The 23,908-nt window shown below is 35.1% G+C and overlaps 1 protein-coding gene across 1 annotated transcript in view; it reads left to right on the forward strand.

Moving 5' to 3' along the window:
• Positions 1–23,908, forward strand: part of AGTPBP1 (ATP/GTP binding protein 1) — a 133,237-nt gene that overhangs the window by 66,290 nt on the left and 43,039 nt on the right. The window contains exons 13-17 of the mRNA XM_032477488.1: positions 4,247–4,363; positions 9,156–9,871; positions 19,351–19,434; positions 21,026–21,112; positions 21,197–21,345. Coding sequence (XP_032333379.1) covers positions 4,247–4,363; positions 9,156–9,871; positions 19,351–19,434; positions 21,026–21,112; positions 21,197–21,345 — 1,153 coding nt within the window. The remainder of the gene's footprint in view (positions 1–4,246; positions 4,364–9,155; positions 9,872–19,350; positions 19,435–21,025; positions 21,113–21,196; positions 21,346–23,908) is intronic.

A 23,908-nucleotide genomic window follows, 5' to 3' on the forward strand; every position in this document is an offset into this window, starting at 1 on the left:
CTAACTTTTCTAACTTAGATGTTAAAGTCTAAGGAAATCTCAGTTTGCAGGGAAGTGGTCTGAGACTCTGAAGTGGCAACCTTTTCCTCTTTCAGCAGTCTTCTGGGGACACAAAAATGGTGGGGAAGTCATCTTAGAACTGATGGCTTTTTGGTAAGAATTACTGTTTACGTAATGATTCTTAGGTTTCAGTTAATTGGAGGAAATGGACAAAAATCGTTACTGAATTGCAAAAAGGTAAAAAATTATTGCCGTGTTAATGTTGAGAAGTTAAGTGGCAGGTGAGTTTTCAGGATTTCACAGCACTTCCAGATGGCTAGATACTTGGTATTTCGCTTTATTAAGTGGTAGAGGGGACCATTTTAGTATCTGTAGGAAAACGTCTGATTAACTCCTTCATTTTTCAAGTGTTTAGTGCCTTTTGGGGGTGGCGGGGATTCACTAAACTTCTGTCAGCTTGGACCTTTTTGTCTTGAAATGCTACATCACCATTGGGGTATACCGAGTGTTTGACTCTCTGGAGATAGACTCTGAGATACTGGAAGGAGATTTCTATCTTCATAGCAGACATAGGACCAGTTTCATTATCACCAAATGTGATCACCAAGGCAGGCTTTGGCAAAATTGTCAAAGTAGCCAATCTAGACAGGATGCCTCCTGGCCTCAAGAAACGACCAAGAAGAGAAACAGTGCAGGCTGTCATGTTCAAAGCCAAAAATGTTGGGTAACTGTGAGTTGCTGGTGCTGGACTTGATTCAGGTGAAAACACAGGATCCAGGCTAGGAGAATTTATATTCTGTATGGAACGTGTTCCTTACATAACAGAAAGTATACTAAAATCAACCGTTTGGATTCTTTGGGGAGTGAGTGTTCATAGAGGTGTACAATTGCCTAGATTAATATTAAGTTTATAATTTAAAGTATATTTTGATAGAAACCTTTCTTTTATGATCTGTATATTTCCATGTCTATTAAAAACAAAGTATGCTGAATGTAATTTATTCTTCATGGCTTAGGATCCGCATTAAAAATATCTATTGTGATCATTGCAGATGTAAAGATGGAGATTGGTCAGGAAACAGAACTCAATAGGAGTTTATAAGAATGATTCTAGTTTTGCTGCTTGGAAATTGTCAGTGCTGTATGCATGAATAAATACTTAACATTTTTTTACAAAATCATTTGAGGATAAGTTACCTGTATTATGTATCATGGTCCTTTACCTTTAAATACATTAGATTATATTTCCTAAGAATAGTGATGTAGTCAGTCATCTGTCAGTATCCTAGAGGGAATGGTTCCAGGACCCACCTTGGATACCAGAATCCGCAAATGCTCAAGTTCCTTATATAAAATGACATAAAATTTGCACATAACTTACACACATCCTCCCATATATTTTCAGTCATCCATCTCCAGGTTACTTAGAATACCTAAAACAAGTAAATGTTGTGTAAATAGTTGTAAATGCTGTGTAAATAGTTGCTGGCCTGCCGCAAATTCAAGTTTTGCTTTTTGAAACTTTTTGGAATTTTTTTTTTTTTATATTTTAATATTTCCAACCTGTGGTTGGTTGAATCTGAGGACATGGAACGTGCAGATACAGAGGACTGACTGTAACTCTCTTAGATAACTTATCAACTTGATAAGTCTGTAGTGCTGCACCATTTCTATCTCATCTGCCATCCGCATTCCATTCTGCCAGTTGATCTGATAATGTCCTTTGTAAGGCTTTTTCCCCCTCTTCAGTATAGGATCTAGCATCAGGCATTGCATTTAATTATCTTGTCTCTTAAGTTTCCTTTAATTTAGAACATTTCTACAGATTTTTTTTGTCTTTTATGACATTCATATCTATAAAAAATGCGAATGTTGGTAACCTTATTTATTGGGGTTTTTGAGATTGCTCACATACCCCCATTTACCTTAACACCACAGTTATAATAATAAGAAGAAGAAATAATAGGTTGAATTTATGGAACACTTAATCCTGTGCCGGTCCATCACTTCACATATGCAGGCAGACCTTGTTTTACTGCACTTTGCTTTCCTGTGCTTTGCAGATACTGCATTTTTAACAAATTGAAGGTCTGTGGCCACCCTGCATTGAGCAAGTCTGTCGGTGCTATTTTTCCAACAGTATTTGCTGACTTTATGTCTCTGTGTCACATTTTGGTTAATTATCACAATATTTCAAGCTTTTTCATTATGAATACATTTGTTATGGTGATCTGTGATCAGTGATCTTTGATAATACTATTGTAATTGTCTTGGCATTTTTTATCAATATTTTTTAACTAAGGTGTTTACATTTTTTTAGACATAATGCCATTGCATACTTGATAGACTACAGTATAGTGTAAACATGACTTTTACATACGCTGGGAAACCAGAATTCATCCTACTCGCTTTATTGTGACATTCGCTTAATTGCGGTGGTCTGCACCTGAACCTTGGCATGCCTGTAGTAACCATTAAATCCTCACAGTAATTCTGTGAGGTAGGTGGTGGTGTTACCTCTGCTTTACAGGGCTGATAGAAAACAGGCACAGAAAGGTTATCAGTGTAGCTTGTAAGAGGTGGGGCCAAAATTCAGAATAAAGCAGTCTGATGTGAATGTTTGCTTTCTTCACCGCTGTGCAATACTAAATATTATTTTTTAATATTTAAAAATTTTTAAATAGCCACTGTGTAAAGCTACATATAGTTTCATAAAATAATATTGAATATTGAACTAGTATGTTTAGAGAAAGGAATACCTTTGAAAATTTTTTTGTTATTTTGAAAGCATTATCCGCTTTAATACATGCTAATCAAGAAAATTACATATTTTGGGTTCATTAATACATAATTTAAGGATATATGAAATTATATATTTATGTAATAATAATTACACAATGACAATATTTAATAAGATACTCTGAATAAAACCAGTCTATTTTTATGTCAATGGAGAAAATCTTTCTATTGGTTGAAGAAATAAGAGCTAAATTGCTGAATATGAAAAACGAGAAATACAGTAATATTTTTCCTTTTAAAATTACTTGACAATAATTATAATATGACAAATTAATATGACAATATATAAATATCAGATACATGTATATAAGACATTTTAAGGATTGAAGCTTAGTAGAATAAATTTAAGGCTGAAAAATAAGTACTTTAAGCTGATATTAAGATAAATGTTAAAATTAAAATTGACTACCCATTGAAAATTAGCAAGTCGTCTTATCTCTCTAGCCATCAAGGAAGGTAATGATGGGTTTTTGTTTGTGTGAGGCCAGAGCTGTTGAGGGTCCTAGAGAGCAGCTTGGACTCTAGGTAAACTGACACTTGCCTTTCATTCACAGTGCGCATCAGCGCTTTGAACAAGTACAGATCAAATTGATCCCGCATACCTGTCCTGTTTCTCTGAGGTCCTGTTTCTTTAAATTTACCCCCCTTTTTTTTCCCCAAAGGGACAGGGACATCATTTCTGGCCATTGTTTCACTTCTCAATTTTTTTTTCCCCCTGAAAAACAGAGTGAATGGTGATGCTGGGTTTTTCTAAGGGAACTTTACTGACCATGGAACGTAAGAGCACGTGATCACCATTAGCCTCCCTTGAGGCGGGCAGCGCATTATGTTGAGTGCGTGCTTTAGAATCACTCATTAGTTTTACATTCTGGCTCCTCTCTTTGCAAGCCACTTAACCTCTCTGTTCCTCAGTTTCCTCTTCGATTAAATGGAGGTAATGATACTGTCTACTTCATAGTATTCTTATGTAGATTAAGTAAGATGATACAGGTAAAATCCTTAGCGTAGTGCCTCACATATTTTCATTGCTCAGTAAAAGTTATTTTGATTATCACCGCTGCCATCATATACTTATGTTTTTCGATTTAGCTTTATTAAGTTTTACTGCCCTTTAATATGTGCAAGATAATGACAGGGAGATTGAGGGGAGTGCTCTTTAGTTTTAATCTTAGTGTTAGTTTTTCTATCTTGAGGAGCCCGGATACCATGTTATATTGGAATAACCTTCGACAAAAACACAACACAACAAAACAACCAAATAACAATACAACAACCAAAAAAAAAAATGCAAGCAAATTTTAACTTACAATGAAATTAGTACAGTCTTTATGCAGTGATTGTTCTCTATGTACCTCTAATTAATAATTGGGAAATCTTTAAACCTGACATTGTATTTTGTAATTTTATGTTTTTCTTAATTGGTGACATGCCATTTTTATTATTTCAGAATGATGATATTGAAACGGATATTAACAAACTAAAGCCCCAGCAAGAACCAGGACGAACAGTAGAAGAGCTTAAAATGTATGAACACCTTTTCCCTGAGCTTGTTGCTGATTTTCAGGTATAAATATAGAAAATTCAGCATCTTAACTCATTTTAAGAAAGTGTTCTTTTTTCCCCAGACCTATAATCACTGTTTTCATGTCTTAAAAATGGAGGTAGTGTTGCTTTTCTGAGTGAGACTAGACAATTACTTCAACATTCTGAGCTGTAAATTGCTTATCTGTAAAATGAGGGGACAAGGTCATTTAATTTTTGGACTCGCCTTTTTGTATTTTTTCATCATTTTGGTTTATCACTTTAGTTGATACAGGTTTTTACTCTCTTTAAAAAATAATCTTTAAAATGGCATTTCAGACTCAAGTTAAAGCCTTTTTTATCCATTGCATTCAGCTAAGGGGAGACGAGAGCTGAGAAAGTGCTGAATTAGAAGTGTTGTCTATACACGAGGAATTATTTGTTCTGAGAGTTACCGTATAATCACGGAGTGTCGGGGAAAGAGGAGGACAACTTGGAGTCTTTAAATCTTAGTCGCTTCAGAAGGAGAGTGACTTCTTGTTAACTTTTTTTTTACCTTCGTCTGTTTCCTAGAGTGTAATTTTTCAGCTTGATTACCCAGCAAGTAAAGTGAATTGATGGCAAGTAGTAGATCTAGTTTCCTCCTCTCACTCTGCTGCTCACTTTTCGGGGATCCTTAAATAAGTCCCTGAAGCTATCCAGGATCTTAAAGTCTAAAATAAAGGGTTTGGACCAGATAATCTCAGGTTTATTTAGCTCTTGCTGCAAGCCCCTGTGTCCCCCCCACCCAAGTTCTATATACTTAATTCCTAGTTGCTTAAAGCAAAAGACTTTAATGTGAAGCTATATGTGAGAAATACAAATAAAGAAATACTTGCTGGCGAATGTTTACATTTCACAGTTCTTTGGGGCATGTTGGAAGGTGTGCTGAAATCAGGGATAGTAGAAAGAGGGCAGGAATGAAGGAGCGGGTGTTTGTCAAAAAGAAAAAGAAGCAGATAGGCAGAGGCATTGGAGAAGGATACAGGGTGATTCTCTTTCATGCAACCTACAGAAGGTATCTGGCTGTTCCTGTAACACTTTTGTGCCAAGCTAAGGCCTATTTAAAAATAAAACCTCAGAGGTAACAGATACTGCTGATTCAAATTAGAAAAAGTACTGTGGAAGGGATTTGGGAAAGGCATTGATTATTGTGTGAAGAACTCACTGTTTTCTTCAGTATTTGTGTACAAATGAGGATTATATAATGTGATTAAGAACTGTAGGAGTTCTGAAGTGGGGATGGAGAAGAGTAGGTTCTTAATAGATGTCAAGGCCAGGATTTTAATTCTCACTCTTTCACGGGTCAGTTCTTTCTTGTAGACTGTGACGATGAGCTCTTGTATGCTTGCATGATAGTTCATCACCCAGAACAGGGTACCCTTGATGGTTCCCTGCTCGGCACCTTTGAACAGCTGGCTAACTTGTCCTTTAGTTTGGCTCCTACTAGAACAGGCTCCTACTTTTGGCTGACTTGGCGTCAGATGGTAGAGACAGGTGTGTCTGAGTGTAAGAGCTCTGAAAAGTCTCCCCAAGTGAGTGCCCCTTTTTATTGTGCTTAAGCAAAAAAAGTTCCTTCAGGTATTTCAGACAGTATGTATTTATTAATGCATTCTTTCTTTTGCCACAAAGTTTAAAGTTGAAGAGTTAGCTCTGTATAGCATATGTTATGGGAAATAGCACATTGTCTTTTATGTACATAATTGGAACATCATTTCTAAAGTCATTGTGTTGACACTTCCTTATTTTTAAGTTTCAGAGGAATGAACTATTCAAATACTTCAGTCTCTTATTTTTTGAAGTGTGTTGAAAGTATATATAGGCAGCGATATTTAAGTGATACACTTCTGAGAATTAAAAATACTGGTTGGTTCTAAATAGAGGAAGTGTTTGGAAGAATTTTTTCCAGCCATCATCATATCAAAATGCAGGCAGACTATGAGATATTAAACGTAAATAAAATTAATCTTGATTATGACTTTTTTCCACTTGAATTTACATGTCATCTTCAACATCAACCACTGAAGCTCACAATTACTTGATGTGTGTGTTTGTATCCTGAACAGCAGCCCACTTTGTTTCCAGATGTGTTAAAGCTACTAACCAATGGCCAGATGGCGGCAAAATGAGTGCATTTGAAGGCAACATAAGGAATTGTTAAAGTAATTATCAACAGACTTTCTGAGAGGACCTTAACACATGCTTTTAACTATGATTATGACAGATGTGACAGTGACAATTATAGTTTTAGCTGCTTTTGTTTCTTGAGGGCAGATATTCGAAGTGTCAAAATTCTGCATTTTCACGGCTCTTTTTTCGTACATCTGTGGTAGCATAATGACACTAACCTTATGGACTTTTATGTTTTTCCCCCCTCTTTTTAATTTGGCTTTTTATTAAAGTTATACATGGACAGAGTTGAAGGAGTCAGTTTTACATAGTTTAATCATTTACATAGTTTAAGGGAAAAGCTGTAGTCCGCTTCCCACCTGCTGTTTCCTGGAGTCAACTTTCAGGATGTTTTTGAAGTTAATCCCCATATTTCTAAATGATATGTTTACAGCGCCATGTCTTGATTTTTCCTGCTTTCATTCTTTCTCTCTTTTTGTTTTTTATATTATCATCTTAAGATAGGCCACATAATTTTCAGCCTTTCTTCTTTTCCAGTATTTCTCTTTTTAAACTGCAAATTTCCCTCTAATTACTGTTTTACTTGCATCACACAAGTTTTGATATTTAATGCTTTCATTCACTTTGTTTTGAAGCCCTATTTCCATGATGAGTTTTTTCCTTTGAGTCCTCAGTAATGTCAAAGTTCACTTTTTAATTTCCAATTTTTATTTATCTTTTTATTGATTTCTAGCATGTAGGCTGAGAGGACATATTCTATATGATTATAATCTTTTGAAATTTTTGAGTCTTATGGCTTTTGAATATGGTCAACTTTTGTTTTTGCTTTTTTGTCCTAGAAGAGAACTCTTCTGCAGTTAAGCACAGCTGTATATTCGCCTAATAGGACAAGATTATTAATTGTGTTGAGAAGTTCTTTTCTGTCTTTATGGATTTTTATTTCTATGCTGTCAGTTACTGAGAAAAGTATATTAAAAATTTCTCAACCATGATTGCAAATATATTTGTTTTTGCAGGTTTGTCAGTTTTTGTTACATATTTTTGGAGGCTTTATCATTTATTGTACATAAATGTAAATTGACTTCTCTTTTTTATTAAGTGAACCTTTTATTGAAGTTAGTTTTTATCTCTATGGCTTTAAGGCGAAAAGGTTTTTAAAATAATATTAATGCAGTTACATTAAGTTTAGTTACTTGCCTGGTATCTTTTTAAATCTCTTCATCAACTTTTCGGTATCCTTAGATGTTTATCTTTTAAACAGCGTATAGCTGGATTTTAAAAACTCAAATCTGAGTCTCTGCATTTAACTGCTGAAACATTTAGTTCACTTACATGTAATTTTTCATATATTTGGATTTATATTTATGAGATCTTATTTTGTATTTTCATTTGTTTCATCTGTATATCTTTGTGTCTTTTTCTTGCCTTCATTTGGATTGTTTTTTATTTCATTTTTTTCACCTTTGTTTTAATCAACTATTCTATAAAGGATTATATGCCCACCAGTAGAATAAAGGCTAAATCAGTTGCAGTCTATTTCCTTGGTAAAGTTTTCTATAGGCCAAAAAGATGTCTAAAAGTATAAAAAGAGAAAAGACTGCTTGATCTGTTAGCAGCATCCATTCTTCACTTGTGCAGGACACTTTTCCTTCCTGGCTTTCATCTTGCAGCCTGGCTCTTCCTTCTCCATTTCCTTGTCTGTCTCCTGTTGTTTCATTTTCATCTTCTCAACCTCTTAAGATTGTAGTACCCCAAGGCACAGTCTTTTGTCCTCTTCTCTATTTCTTTCTGCTTATAATTTCCAGCCTCATGGCTGGGAGTAGAGTCTGTATGTGAGTGAGTGTCCAATTTATATCTTCTGCATAGACTTTTCTTCTGAATTCTAGACAAATATGCCCAGCTGCCTGCTTTACGTCCTTGTCTACACGTGACTAGCTCCAACTTAACATTCCAGAGTTAAACCCTGATGGGTTTCAGTTGTTCAGGCAGACACTTTGGTACCATCTCTGACTCCTGTCTGTAATTAATGGCATTTAACGTTGCCACCTACATCTCCTCCCCCTGGCATTCCCAATCCATGTTACTCCTTTCTCCCTCTTTTTGCTATAACTCTCTACCCTTCCAACATTCCATAAAATATATTTTTTTGTCACGTTTATTACTTTTTGTATTGACAGTCCTTTCCCTTCTTTCTATAGTAGAATGTAAGCTGCAAAAGGGAAGAGTTGTGGGGTTTTTTGTTTTGTTTGTTTTGTTTTGTTTTTAACTGCTGGGTCTTACGTGCCTGAAACAGTGCTTGGCTTAAAACCAACAGTAAATATTTGTTGAATTGATGAATAACATTAGCTGTTGTGGTTCGTTTAATAGGATTTTGTATGGTTTTAATGTCTCAATACGTTTCTAAAATTTCCCATATTTCTATTTTGTATAGGCATTATTTTTACAATAGAAAAAGCAAAATAGTGTAATGAATTTTGTTGTAATTAAACATTTTGTCTTTTATTAGCAAAATTAAAACATAACCTGTTTTTTCCATCTTTAAAATTTTCATGTTAGGGTTCCGAATCAGCATATAAAACGAGTATGTCTTAATTTTGTTAATACATTTTTGTTAATATACAATTTTGTTAATGTAATAGATTAATCATATTCTTTTATTTTCAAAGGACTATGATTTAATCTCCAAAGAACCAAAGCCTTTTGTATTTGAGGGAAAGGTTCGTGGTCCTATTGTTGTTCCCACGGCAGGAGAGGAAGCATCTGGGAATTCAGGCAATTTAAGAAAAGGGGTTGTAACGAAGGCGACCGTGTCTCCTAAAGGGGACGAGGATAACAAGAAACCTGCCTGTGTGGATCCGGCGAAAGAAGACATTAAAGAGAGTGACAGAACATTACCGCAGCAGCTAGGTGATCAAAACAGAACTGCCCTCTCGGTCCACGGCTTGAGCAATGATATCGTGAAGGCCTTGGACCGAATTACCCTGCAGAGTGTTCCTTCTCAGACAGCCCCGGGCTTTGCCGCAGGAGTGAAGAAGGACTGCGGCCTCCCTGTCACCGTCCTGACGTGCAATAAAGCCTGTCCGCACGTGGCTTCTTGTGGGAACGTGCTGTTTGAGGGAAGAACAGTGCAGCTCGGCCAGCTTTGCTGTGCTGGCATCGAACCCGAGGATGATGAAGACACCGAGTCGACTTCATCCGTGGAGCAGGCACCCGTCGACGTCCCTGACGGACCAACACTCCATGACTCGGACCTTTATATTGAGATTGTGAAAAGTACAAAGTCTGTCCCGGAATATTCTGAGGTGGCTTACCCTGATTATTTTGGTCACATTCCTCCTCCGTTCAGAGAGCCTATTTTGGAAAGGCCTTATGGTGTGCAAAGGTGAGTTGAAGATCTCTTCCTTCTAAACAAGACCATTGTCAGAATGTGAGGCATACTTACGCTTTGGGTATTTAGGAAGAAAATTACTCTGAATTAAAGTTAGTCTGATTTTTTATCCTGCTTTGGAAAGTTTGCATGGTTTTGAAATGGTTCATATGAGTTTGCTTTATATTCTCAGCTCATTACTTATTTGAGTGAAGCCAGCTTAATAAACCTGACCATTAGACAATTTAGAAATTTCCTATTTAGGTTGAATCTGAAAATATAAAAGCATTATTTAGTAATCTTTAAATAAATATTGCATAGGTAATAAGTATTGATTTAGTAATTTGATTATTATTTGAATTTGATTTAGATATATGACTTAAAAATAGCAATATGGGCAGTATTTTGTTGTAAAATTTAGAATTAGAAATATAACTGTAAAAATTTGGGATTCATAAAAGCAGAACTAAACTTATTAAATCTTGCCAATTAATTTCAGAAATTACAAATATTATTAGCTGTTGCCAACTAGTTAATATTTAGCATATAAACACAGTTTTGGTGTGACTTGACTGTTTTCAGTGATTATGATTAAGAGTTTGTGATGCTGGCTTACTAGCACCTTAAAGCATTTGTATATTCTTGTTATGAGTATGTACGTAATGATGAAGGAAGACATTACTGTGGGTATTTGATTCTCTTTAGACTGTGAGCTCCTTTAAGGTACAATTGTGTCTTATTTATTTTTTGTATTTAGCATGTAGTGTAATTAATCATTTTTACTTGGCGATGTAGTGTATGTTTGGTGCTACCAGTTGACGCCCTGATCTGCAGGTATGGAATCGTGTGCAACACAGCACCAGAACAGGGGTCTTACTCTGCTGGGAGATGTGTGTGGGCCTGGGCCTGGGCCTGGGCATCTGCTGGTTGTATCCCAGGCTGCGTCATCCAGAGGCAGCCGGCGTCTGGAGGGCCAGAATGGTCCTCAGAAGGCATGAGTGAAGCTCCAGCCCAGAGGAAATACTCTGCAAATTGGGAACTTCCATATGGTTCTCTATCCCTAGTAGAAAGGATACAGGAGCCTGGGAAGCAGGAGGTGGAAACAGAAGCAGTCCTGCTGACTGCAGCTCACAGGGTGCCACTGGGGAGCACTGTGCTTCTGTCCCCTGCACCTCTGAGCTCTGTAGGGTTAGTAGTCCTGGTCCCAGAGTGGGTGCAGCCTTTCCACAGGGGATATAGCAAGGGTACAACTTAACTGCAAGCTCTGGTTGCCAATGGTTCACTTTAGACTCTTGTGTCTAGGACCAGCAGATTGGAATAGACTCTACCATCTTGACCCAGATCAGCTAGAGGAGGTAGGATTGCTTCTTACACAGTGACAACAGACTGAATATGAGTGGTGCTCAAGTGACCGCAAGTTTTAAGTGTGAGTGGACATATCACGGCCACCCTGGAATGAGGATGATGTGATTGCCAGGGGCTCAGATCCCTAAGGAATGTTTGGGTCACTTAATCAGATCAGCTGCCAAGTCCTGTAGAGGTGATAGGTGAGAGTGAGGGGGATTTAGATAGATACCGGAGGATGGAGATGGTCACTGAGTGTTGGGATATGTGTTTTAAAGGTAGGTGTGTTGGTGCAAGTTGAAGTGCAAAGGAGACGGAGCTCAAGGAAATGAAAACAGGAAACCCAGTGATTTACAACCTGGTTACCTGCGTCTGCTCCTGGAAAACGCAGTGAGAAAAATAGAGCTGGGCTCTGACACACTTTCGAAGGTTAAGTGATCCATGTTTCCTGGAAGTTTCAAAGACTTTTTATCCCATTGATTTTCAAAACCTTGATAAAAATATTCTTTTGCCTTGTGATTTGTTGCAGCAGAAGTAAGTCATAAATTATGAAGTAAATCAAAACCCTTTGCTAGTCTCTTTTGCTGCATCGTTATATATTTTGTGTGATGGTGAGTGTTGCAAAGAACACTTTTGATCTTATTTGTCATAATTTCCATTTTCGTATCATATTTGTCAAAATTTCCATGAGTATCAGATATTTGATGTGAGGCAGGAATATAACTCTATTTCAATGAAACAAAACAATATGACTCCGTTTATTTAGATGTGTAGGACTTTCCCTGATAATGTTAATTGCTTTAGATATAATTACTGCAAAAATATATGCTTAAAATGTTTATGAGTCACATATCAGGCAGCAGTACTTTGATATTTGGAGGCTGTTACTCTTTTCCTCCTTGTTTTATTTTATACACTCTGCAAATATTTGTCAGGTGTTTACGTGGAGTTTGTGGTGGACAGTGTAGCCCCGATGCACAGAGATGCATACGTCAAAGCTTCCTTTCTCCCTTTTTACCCATCATTTTTGAATAATGGGTATGAAACACCTTAGGATTATTTGGTCCTTCAGGTGACATTAATTTGAAACTGGGAGAACACATGTATGTAGAGACGATACTTGGACAGTTGGATGTGACCTGATGAGAGTGGTGAGACGATGTGGTGTGGTGAGGCGTCTTGGCAGGTCAGGACACTCTGAAAAGCAAGGTGAAATGCTTGAGTTCTATAGACTTGGCTCTCCCACTGACTTTGTGTGTGTGTGTTTGAGCAAATAATGTTATTTCTCTCGATAGCAATTTTAACTAAAAGCAAGATTGCTGTTTTTCAGACCGTGGGTTGATGTCCATTAGTAGCCAGTATTAAAATAGAAAATAACCGTTTCACATGTAGTGCAGCTGAGTATTGTTTCATAAACCCTTTGTTGCAGCTGTGTGTGTGTGTGCGTGTGTGTAGGGTAGTGGTTTTTAAAATGTGTTTCTTGCAGGTCATGATCAAAAAAGTTTGATAGTCATTCATCTAGATCAGGGCTAGCAAGCTATGGCCCACATGTCAAATACAGCTCACTGCCTGTATGTTCAGCCCACAAGCTAAGAATTTAAAAAAATTATTTTTATTGAACTATAGTTGATTTACTGTGTTGTGTTAGTTTCATGTGTACAGCAGTGATTCAGTTATTCATTAATTTTTCAGATTCTTTTCCATTATAGGTTATTATAAGATACTGAATATAGCTCCCTGTGCTATACAATGGGTCCTTGTTATTTATCTATTTTATGTATGATAGTCTGTATATGTTAATCCCAAGATCATAATTTATCCCTGCCCCCTCCTTTGGTAACCATAGTTTGTTTTGTATGTCTGTGAGTCTATTTCTGGTTTGTAAGTTAAGTTCATTTGTATCATTTTTTTTTTAGATTCCACATAAGTGATATCATATATTTGTCTTTGTATGACTTGCTTCATTTAATATGATAATCTCTAGGTTGATCCATGTTGCTGCAAATGGTTTTATTTCATTCATTTTTATGGCTGTGTAATATTCCAGTGTGTGTGTGTGTGTGTGTGTGTGTGTGTGTGTGTGTGCATGCGCGTATGTGTGTGTGTGTGTGTGTGTGTGTATACACACCACGTCTTTTTTATTCATTCATTTGTTGATGGACATTTGGGTTCCTTCCATGTCTTGGCTATTGTAAATTATGCTGCTGTGAACATTGCGGTGCATGTATCTTTTTGAATTAAGCTTCTCTCTGGATATATGCCCAGGAGTGGGATTGCTGGATCATATGGCAACTCTATATTTAGTTTTTTAAGCAACCTGCATGCTGTTCTCTACAATGGCTGCACCGATTTACATTCCCACAAATAGTGTAGGAAGGTTTCCTTTTCTCCACACCCTCTCTAGCATTTATTTGTAGACTTTTTAATGATAGCCACTCTGACTGGTGTGAGGTGATACCTCATAGTTCTGAGTTGCATTTCTCTAATAATTAGCAATACTGAGCATCTTTTCATGTGCTTATTGGCCATTTGCATGTCTTCTCTGGAGAAATGTCTGTTTAGGACTTCTGCCCAGTTTTTGATTGGCTTGTCTTTTTTTTTTTTTTGATATTAAGTTGTATGAGCTGTTAGTATACTTTGGAAACTAATCTCTTGTTGGTCTCATCCTTTGCAAATATTTTCTCCCATTCTGTAGGTTGTCTTTTCATTTTGTTTATGGTTTCCTTTGCTGTGCAATAGCTTTTAAGTTTAATTAGGTCCCGCTTGTTAATTTTTGCTTTTATTTCCATTAGTTTAGGAGATGGATCAAAAAATATTGTTATGATTTGTGTCAGAGAGGGTTCTGCTTATGTTTTCCTCTAGGAGTTTTAGAATATCTTGTCTTACATTTAGGTCTTTGATCCATTTTGCATTTATTTTTGTATATGGTGTTAGAGAATGTTCTGATTTCACTCTTTTACAGGTAGCTGCCCAGTTTTCCCAGCACCACTTGTTGAAGAGACTATCTTTTCTCCATTGTATATTCTTGCCTCCTCTGTCATAGATTAATTGACCATAAGTGTGTGGGTTTACTTCTGGGCTTTCTATCCTGTTCCATTGATCTGTGTGTCTGTTTTTGTTCAGTACCATACTGTTTTGATGACTGTAGCTTTGTAGTGTCGTGTGAAGTCAGAGACTGTGATTCCCCCAGCTCCATTCTTCTTTCTCAAGATTGTTTTGGCTATTCAGGGTCTTTTGTGTTTTCATACAAATTTTATGTGTTTAAGTGGTTCAAAAAATCCAAAGGAAAATAATACTTTGTTACACATGGAAATTATATGAAATTTATATTTGTGTCCCTAAATAAAGTTTTATTGGAACACAGGCAACACAGCCTGTTTGTTTATATATTACCTGTGGCTGTTTTTGTGCCACCGTGGTAGAGGTGAATAGTTGTGACAGGGACTATGTTGCCTGCAAAGCCTAAAATATTTACTATCTGGCCCTTTATAGGAGAAGTTTGCTTACCCCTGTAGCTAGGTAGTCTGAAGGCTTTGTGGTTCTCTTTTTGTAATACGGTATCAAATATGAGCCAGGTAGTAGGTATTTCTAAAGTCCTCAGAAATGCTTCTTTTTAAAAAAAAAAATACATTGAGGATGTTGATTCTACTTTGCTTATCTTATTTGCCTAGTCTTCTGTAACTTATTTTTTGAGTCAAATGATAAACAATTTAAAAATTATTTACCAACTTTTTGCTTAGTCCCTGTCCGAGTGCAGTATCGTAAATAAATGATGTCAAAATTAATGAGAATTTACTATTTTATCATTTTCAGGAAAAGGAAGCATTATATTGCTTAAAATTATTCAGTGAGAATATCTTTTTGTCATTTTGATTTCTACTTTATGATGATCTTTCTTATATGTAATCATTGATCTTTTTAAAGGAAAGTACAGTAAATGAGTAAAGCTTCATTAAAAATCTCTTCACTTCATTTGGAAGGGGAAGAAGTCTGTTACAAGGTTCATATCTTAATGTGGATAATGCACTGACATTTAAAAAATTGTAAATACATACTGATGATTACTTAAAATCCATATTTTTGGTTTATGTTGGATGAAAAATTAAAATGAAACTTATCTCTTAGTTTAAAGTATGCTTAGCGTTTTTGGTTCCTTTTTCTCTGTGTTCATATTTCATAAAATTAGAACATGAGAAAAAGTAGAAAGAAGAAAGATCACTCTTTGTCACATTCTCCTGAGGTAACAACTATTTTTAGCATTTTGATTTTCTTCCCCTTGTTTTTCTGTATGTTTTAGAAAAATTGCCTACCTGTATTTTATAATAATTCACATTTTATTATAAAATATAATTCATGTGACCTTGTTTTAAAAAACATTTCATGTATTTTACCGAAATACATTCAGCAAAATAAGATGAAAAAATGGCAAAGAAATGTGGTGACTCTTAACTACAGATATATGTTCAACTTCATTCAAAATAAGAGGAATGCAAGTTAAAACGTACTGAGATATCATTTCCCAGTTAACAAATTGGCTAAAATGTGGTAATTTGACAGCACATTCTATTGATGAGGCTATAGAGAAACAGGACCTCATGTACACTGATGGTGGGATTGTCAATTGATAATACCTCTTGTGGAGGGCAATCTGACAGGGTCTATCAAAGTTAAATTCCTTTGACACATTAATCCCATATCTGGGAATTTATGAGATATATATAAAATATATATGTACATACACACATGTAATTTGCACATCTATTCAGAATTTTTCATTGTAGCATTGCTTTGAGATTGGAAACAACTCAAATGTCCATCAGTCAGAGACTAGGTAAATTATGGTATATCCATCCTGTCTATGAATTCTATGCAATTATTAAAAAACAAAAACATCTGTACAATGATGGAAAGAGCTGTAAGATGTATTATTAATAAAATAAGGTGCTTGTGCAGGGAAAGTAATAGAAGTAGTTAACTGGGTGAATAGAGGATATGGGTTGTTTTGAAAGTGATATTTTTTCATTTAATTCTTTTATGTAGTATTTGACTTTTGTACCATATCAATATATTACCAATTCAGAAATTTAAAAAGTAGATGAAGCAAAATAAGGCCAAAGCAAAATAAGGAGAGCAAAACCTTGGATGTCTTTATAACACGTTTAGAATGGCTCAGGGGAGACGTAAGTACCCCTGGAGTGGAGATAATAGTACAAGTATTAGCAGGAGCAATACTTTTTATTGAGTGTTTTTTTATGGGCCAGACACGGAACTGAGTAATAAACACTTTATATGCAGTGCATATATGTGCATATATGCTTATGAAGCATGTCATTTAATGGTATAACAGCTCTATGAGGAAATTGCTGTCATTTTTCTTATTTTATGGAAGAGTATGCTGCAGCTTAGGATTCTTGAGTAACTTACCCAGGGTTACGCTGTTAGTAAATGGCAGAGCCAAGGGTCACCCTGGTCTAGGTCATGAGCCCGTCCTGTTAATCATTCCAGTGTCAGGGATCATATACATACGGTTACACCCTACTCAAGAAGAGTATCTTCCATGAATCCTCAGAGAACACTTATGTAATGAACAGTATATCCCATAATATCCTTATAATAAAGTAAATACAGCAATGAGGTGTACTGAATTGTTTCTTATAATGTTACTCTGTGTTGGTTGAAACCTAACAAAAGCTCAGTTTTGCTGGTGGCCACATATCCATGTGAACTTCTGAGTATTTACTGGGCTGAATGGGCCACACATTTTTCAGACTACACTTTTATTTTCTTCTGAGCCAAGCCTTCCATGAATGTTGTAAGTTTGAGGTTATAGTCACTGAGGGTACCTGGAAAATATTTATTGTTTTGTTTTGACTGGAGGGCCGTATATTTTAATAGGCAGCTGAGGTCCAGGAAGGAAGGATTGATGTCCTTTTATGAAAGTTGTGCTGTTTAACACGAATACATGTGTAAGTGAAAGACTGTATTTCCTCCTCTTAATGAGCGCCGAGGGCATGGCAAAGATTTCTCTCAAGTATGAATTTTAGGTCTAATCTAAGTCTAAAATAAATGGGCAAATGTCCCCTAAAGTACAGTATCCGAGGTTGAAAACCAGTGGCCTGTAGACCATATTCAACTTGCTCATGATTTTGACTTCACTTGCAGAGATTTTTTTTGTTGTTTGTTTTGTTTTTATTTCTTAAGTGATTGCCAACATTTAACATTTGAGAGATTCCGCATAGAAATCCAAGGTTTTGATGTTTCTTAAAAAATTGGTATGACAGCCTTAACCTGTTTCCTACTTGGCAACATTCGGTTTTTTTTTAGACAGAGCCTGTGTTCCCTGGTTTCCCACAGCACCACCCAGTCAGCCCCGTCAGTTACATCACCTGCCTGCCTTGTCGATATCTGGGCTTTTTTATCTTGTTTTACATTACGGATCATTGCTGTAGAACTGGGCTGTTGTATCAGCTTTATAATACAATTTTCGTTAAAATTCTAAATATTAATTTTTTACACGTTTGTGGTATATATCAGTCTTAATATTTAATAAATGATTTTGAGAAATGGCTGTATTTAGTCATTCTCTAGACTTGAACACTCGTGTGTTTTGGTGTGGTGTATCTTAGTATATGGAAGTGCCATCTCTTTCATTGTTGAAGATCTGGGTGAGAAAAATTTTGGATTTGTTTATTATTATAATTAATAGCTTTTAAAAGTTTGTTTCTTTAGAAAGAATTTGACATTTGAGAGTTATGACACTGAACCTAAATCAAGGATTTATATCATAATCCTTTGATACTAATTTTTTTCTTGTTAGAGTGCTTTGTCAGCGATGAGTTGTGTTTTGTAGCATAAAAATTAAAAATAAATTATACTTACCTGTATGACTACTAGATTAAGACTTTTAGAGTTGCACTTTCTAAATTTTTAGTATCCTTTTTCGTCTGTTGATCACGCCTTTTAATATTTTTCTGATGATTTTTTAATTCTTAGAATAGGTTTTTGGCTTATTGTGAACTTAGGTTTTTACTGTGGTATATTTTACAATATTTTTAGATAGATATATTTTTAAATCATATGAGAGTTAATATTCTTTAATCACAAAGAAGTATCCTTGTGCAGGCGACCAGTTCAACGTCTGTGTGAAGTTAAGGAAGACTTTCAGTGCTTATTGTGTTCCTGAGATTTTATTATAACCATTTTGGCAACTTTCTCACTTTGCTCTCTCAATACATCAGTGAACCACAGATTAATCTGCATTACCACTCTTTAGCTGAAACGGACTTGAAATTTAAACCAGTTCAGATAATCAGCATCCTCTTTAAGAACAAGTAATGCTGTGAGAGGTAGCTGTATTTGAACATCAGGCACCTTCCCTCTGTGGCCTTTGTGGCTGGTCTGCCCGAAGTTCCAGGCTTTATGATCCAGATCGTTCTGTCTCAGCTACAGTTTGGTGCCACTTTTAGTGACTGTTGTCTTTCTTGGCGTAAACATTGATGGGGAAGGTTGTGGGTTCTGTGTGTGGCTCGTTCTAGGACAGTGACGGGCATTTTAGGAATTTTCCAGTTCGTTGGCGTTCATTTTGATGGACTGGTTCAGGAGCGATCAGGCCTAGAGAATCCTAGAGATGCAGGGACCACCCTCCTGCATTCCATATTTCGTCTTCAACCACAGAAGAGAGAGAGGATTTGGCAGAATGTGCAAACTGGTTGCCAGTTGCATTTTAGCTAAATTCCAGCGAGGGTGGGTTTTAAAAAAAATCTCCTTCTTACATAACCTCTGGCTTTCCAGATCTTTATTGCTTCTAACAATTCTGCTATTATGTATACAACATTATTTGCCTAAACTAAGCACTGCAGAGTGGGCCAGCACCATTTCTATGTAGAAAGGCATAATAGACATTCAGACTTGTAGCTGTATTCTACGTGGTTATTTTCCAGAACTCAGAATTTTAAAATACTGATTTTTGTCTTGTTATGTATTGATAATTTTTTGTATGCAAAATATATAGAGGAATGATCATTTCTATTTTAAGACTTTTTTTTTTTTATCAGTTTACACTTTTTTCTTATCCAACATTTCTTTTGGAAAAAGTGGTGCCTTGGCATATAATAATGAATTTTGGTCAAACTTCTCTCTTATGATTTCAGGACAAAAATTGCTCAAGATATTGAGAGGCTAATACATCAGAGTGATATCATAGATCGAGTGGTATATGACTTAGATAATCCAAAGTAAGTCTGTTTTGTCTTTTGTTTTACTTTTATTGGTTTTATTTTTACTGTAAAATTTCAGTGTTCTCTTTAAAATTAAAAAATGTAGTTAACTTCCCCCTAGCTTACCCCCACCATGTTTTTATCTTTTAGCAGGGATGTAATGGTAATGTAATAGTGAATCATGTTTATTTACTTAAATTGGATATATCACAAGCATTTGTTTGTCCCTTAGGAGGACTTTTTAGTGGGTTTAAATAAGGTAAAAGTCACAAACTGATGTTTTGCTTTTTAAAAACTGAAATTACCTCCACTTAAGAGACTGGAGATTTCACAGGATTGCTGCAGTTTTGTCCTGTAATACTGAGGCTTCATTTTGTTAGGACAGCAAATTACCACCGTCTTTGGAAGGAACGTGCTGGCTGGCTAACTCTCCACGGTCTGCACTTCTCTCTTTTCGTCTCTCACCACTTACAGTCGGCTTCAGTCCTTCAAGTTCTTACCTGACCTTTAAGCCTTTCATTTTGTGATCCTTGATGTGTTAGTGTCGTTTACAAGTTAGGATGATCACCAATACCATCACGTTTTATGGTTTAAATATGAGTAATTGAATGAAAATTACAAATGATGAATGTACTACCATTTAGTCCTTTGTCTCCTGAAATGAGAAATTTAACCAGCCCTCAAGTGGAATTTCCCTCTCGCCTAACATTCTAATATTTTTGAGAAATGTCACATTTTGCTGGTCTTATTTGGAGGAAATAAACATTTTAAAAAGATTTTTGTTAGAGAGTTAAGAGTCAAGCTGTATCAGAGCTAATGACTGAATTTGAAATTATTGTCTCAAAAATGAAAAACAAATCCACCTTAGTCATAATCTCTTACTCACTTCAATGTTTATAATTCTGTGTCATGTAGACCAGGCAGATGTGGTAAAAACAGAACCTCAGGAACCCTGAGTATAGCGTACCAGTGTATTTCTCACTGAGATGACTTTGGACAGAATCATAGAGCTTCTTGGGGTGTGCGTTTTCCCCTTTTAGAATGTAAGCTCCAGAAGAATGAGAACTTGAATTCCGTGAGGGAAACAGACAAATAACTAAAACGGTATCTGGCATCTAGAATTTGCTCAGTAAACACTAAAGTAGTAATGAATATGTAAAAATGAGGGTAATACCACCTTTTTGGTGCTCATTAAAGAAGATAATAGGTAATGTAAGCTCTCTAAATGAAAAATAATAGTTTCACTTGAGGACTGCATGGTTTATTAGAATTATTGTTACTCAATACGGGTCATATGTACTTTAAAAAATGTCTCGTCTTTTCTGTAAGATTTTTAGTATTTAGAAATGACATTCAGTGAGGCAAAAATTTTTGTGATTCACATTCACTGTAAATGTAGGAATAAATCTCTACTTGTAGTTACAATTTTTAGCCAGAGTTTGTGTTTTGCTTATGTTGGTTTTGTTCTTTGGTTTAAAAATAATGAAGAGGGTGAGGTAGCAATAGTTAAGTGTATTTTTAATCTGTAGTATGGTTTGGTTTGTTTACTTTCTGTTCACCTGTTTAAATGCAATATATTTTGTTATTCTTACTTTAAAATTTTATTCAGTTACACCATTCCAGAAGAAGGAGATATTTTGAAGTTTAACTCCAAATTTGAATCTGGGAATCTACGCAAAGTAATTCAAATTAGAAAGTAAGTCATTAAAAATTTTCTCATTTTGTATGTATGCAGATATTTTCCTAATTTTCATCAGATTTCTTTATTTTATGTTTTCAGAAATGAATATGACCTCATTCTGAACTCAGATATAAATAGCAATCATTATCATCAGTGGTTTTACTTTGAAGTCAGTGGAATGCGACCAAGCATTGCTTATAGGTTTAACATCATTAACTGTGAAAAGTCCAACAGTCAATTTAATTATGGTAAGACAATTTTCTCTCACAACTTAGAGGGCATGTAGGCATCAGTAGCTGTAGGATAGAAATTTAAAAGAAAAAAAAAACTACTTTTTTTTTTTTTTTTAAAGTTTCAGTGTTCTTTTGTTTTCCCTCATTCTTAAAATTTGGATATTTATGCAAGATTTGAAATAAACTAAGCTTTGCTTTATCGGTGAAAAGTTACCCTTGTAAAGGCAAGCCCTTTAAAATGTAATGAGTAAGGTTTCCTTTTATTACTAGTTTGCCGAGAGTTTTTGTTATGAATGGGTGTTGAATTTTGACACATGCATTATCTGCATGAATTGGTCTGATCGTGTGATTTTTCTCCTTCAGCCTGTCGGTATGGTATATTCTATTGATTGAGTTTTGAATACTGAACCGACTTTATCTATGTAATAAACCCTACTTGATCATTGTGTATAATTGGGAATATTTTGTTAGAGTTTTTGTATTTATGTTCAGGAGGTATATTGAGTTATATAGGGGTTTTTTTGTTTTGTTTTTTGTGCTGTATCTGGTTTTGGCCTATGGTGGTAATACTGACCTCATAAAATGAGTTGAGAAATACTCCCTTCTCTTATTTTCTTGAAGAGCTTGTGTAGATTTGGTGTTAATTCTTAAATGTTTGGTAGAATTCTCTAATGAAATCATCGGGGCCTGGAGATTTCTTATTTGGTAGTCTTTGAAATTAGGAATTAAATTTCTCTAATAGCTTTAGGGCTATTCAAATTACCTGTTTCACCTTGAGTGAGTTATGGTAGTTTGTGCTTTTTAGGAACTGATCCATTTCTTCTGAATTTTCAAATATGTGTTTAAAGCTGTTCATAGTATCCCCTTACTGCCCTTTTAATGTCTGCAGGGCCGGTAGTGATAGCCCCTGCTTCATTCCTGATGGTAGTAATGTGTGTCTTGTCTTTCTTTTTCTTTGTCCGTCCTGCTAGAGGTTTGTCAGTTTTGTTGATGTTTTTAAAGAATTAACTTCTTTTGATTGTTTCATTGGTTTTCTCATGAGACAACTTTTGAAAACCCTGCTATTGTACCAGCAAAAATACTAAATTTATAGCTTCATTTAAGGCTTTGTACTTGGTACTTTAATAAATATAAAACTTATGGTTATTTGCCAAGGCATCAGGCCTTTATAGTCAAATGTTATACCAGTGGGAGATAATATAATTGTATAAACTTAATATCGGTCATTTAAAATTAAAATATCAAATTTTAAGTATTTTATCTGGTGATAAGAATTTTTGTGTAAAAGAAAATAAATTTTTTTCTGTCATGCAAAAACCCCACTTTCACTGTGGGTTGAGGAGAAGCAGATGTATTATGTATGACAAGTTACAGTTTCTCGGGGGTCTCAATCATTTGTTGTAAAGATTGAAAAGCTTTTAACAGCTAAGACATAAAATGCCATATCGTATGTTTTACATAAATGTTCTAAGTTGTTAAAAGCATGAATATGATGATTCTCTATAAGAGAGCATATCTGAAAACGGAAGCTTTCAAGAGTTGAAGAGGTTCCCAATTGTCATTATTTATACGGAAAATAGGAAATTGTATACTCCGGATAATTCCTTCACATATATGGGATAAAGCTTTAGTCAGATTCACTAATTTAATGTAATAATTATACGAAAATTAGGTTGCATAATATCTGATTTAGTTATAAACATTTTCTAAAGTTTTGAAAATGTTTTAAGTAATCTAATTTTAAATGATCTATTCTTGTGAATATATATATTTCGTCTAAGAATTTAGTGGTTATGTTGATTTGCATGAATAGTTATATGAATGTTCTTGATAAAATCTATTTCGCAGTCTTTATGACTTTGGGTGTGACTACTAGTCATTGAATATCATATTTTTTAGAAATGTCTATTGACCTTAAACCTTCATATAACTTTAAAAATTACCTTAATTGAAAATCATTCAGAATAATACCAAAATAAGTAAAGAATCTTGTGTTTTCAGTATTTAACTTATAATTATACTGCTAACGTAATATTTTAGAGGAGTAAAGGACAATTAATTAAATGTAATTATGTTTGTATTTTCCATGCCTCTTATAAGTAAAATATAAAGGCATATTTATTCCTGAAACAATAGTGAATACAATTTTCAAATTCTACTGCTGTAGGTAGATGGCATTTTTACTAGTTTATTCACTTTTATAAAATAATACACTTACTCCATTAAAATATTTTAATTTTTTGTAATTAAAAGTATACGCTTGAGAGCAGTGCTTCTCTAGTTTAAAAAACTGTACTACTATGTGATAAATAACTTCTTCCTTTAGTGTCATTTTAAATTTAAAGTGAATAAAATTCTATAACTAAAACTAAATGAAAACAGTGAGACAGATGGCTGCTTTAGTTGTAAGCTTCCCCTCCTCCTTACCCCTTGCCCTTTGGGTATTCTGGTATGTGTATCAAACTTTCCAAACGCACTTTGTAGGGAATTTGGAAAACAGAATGATGTTAAGAAGAAAATTAAAACCATCAACATTACATCATCCAGAGATACTTCTTTTAATGCTTGTTCTTCTTTC

The sequence above is a fragment of the Camelus ferus genome, chromosome 4 (assembly GCF_009834535.1).
Source record: "Camelus ferus isolate YT-003-E chromosome 4, BCGSAC_Cfer_1.0, whole genome shotgun sequence".
Classification (NCBI taxonomy): Eukaryota; Metazoa; Chordata; class Mammalia; order Artiodactyla; family Camelidae; genus Camelus; species Camelus ferus.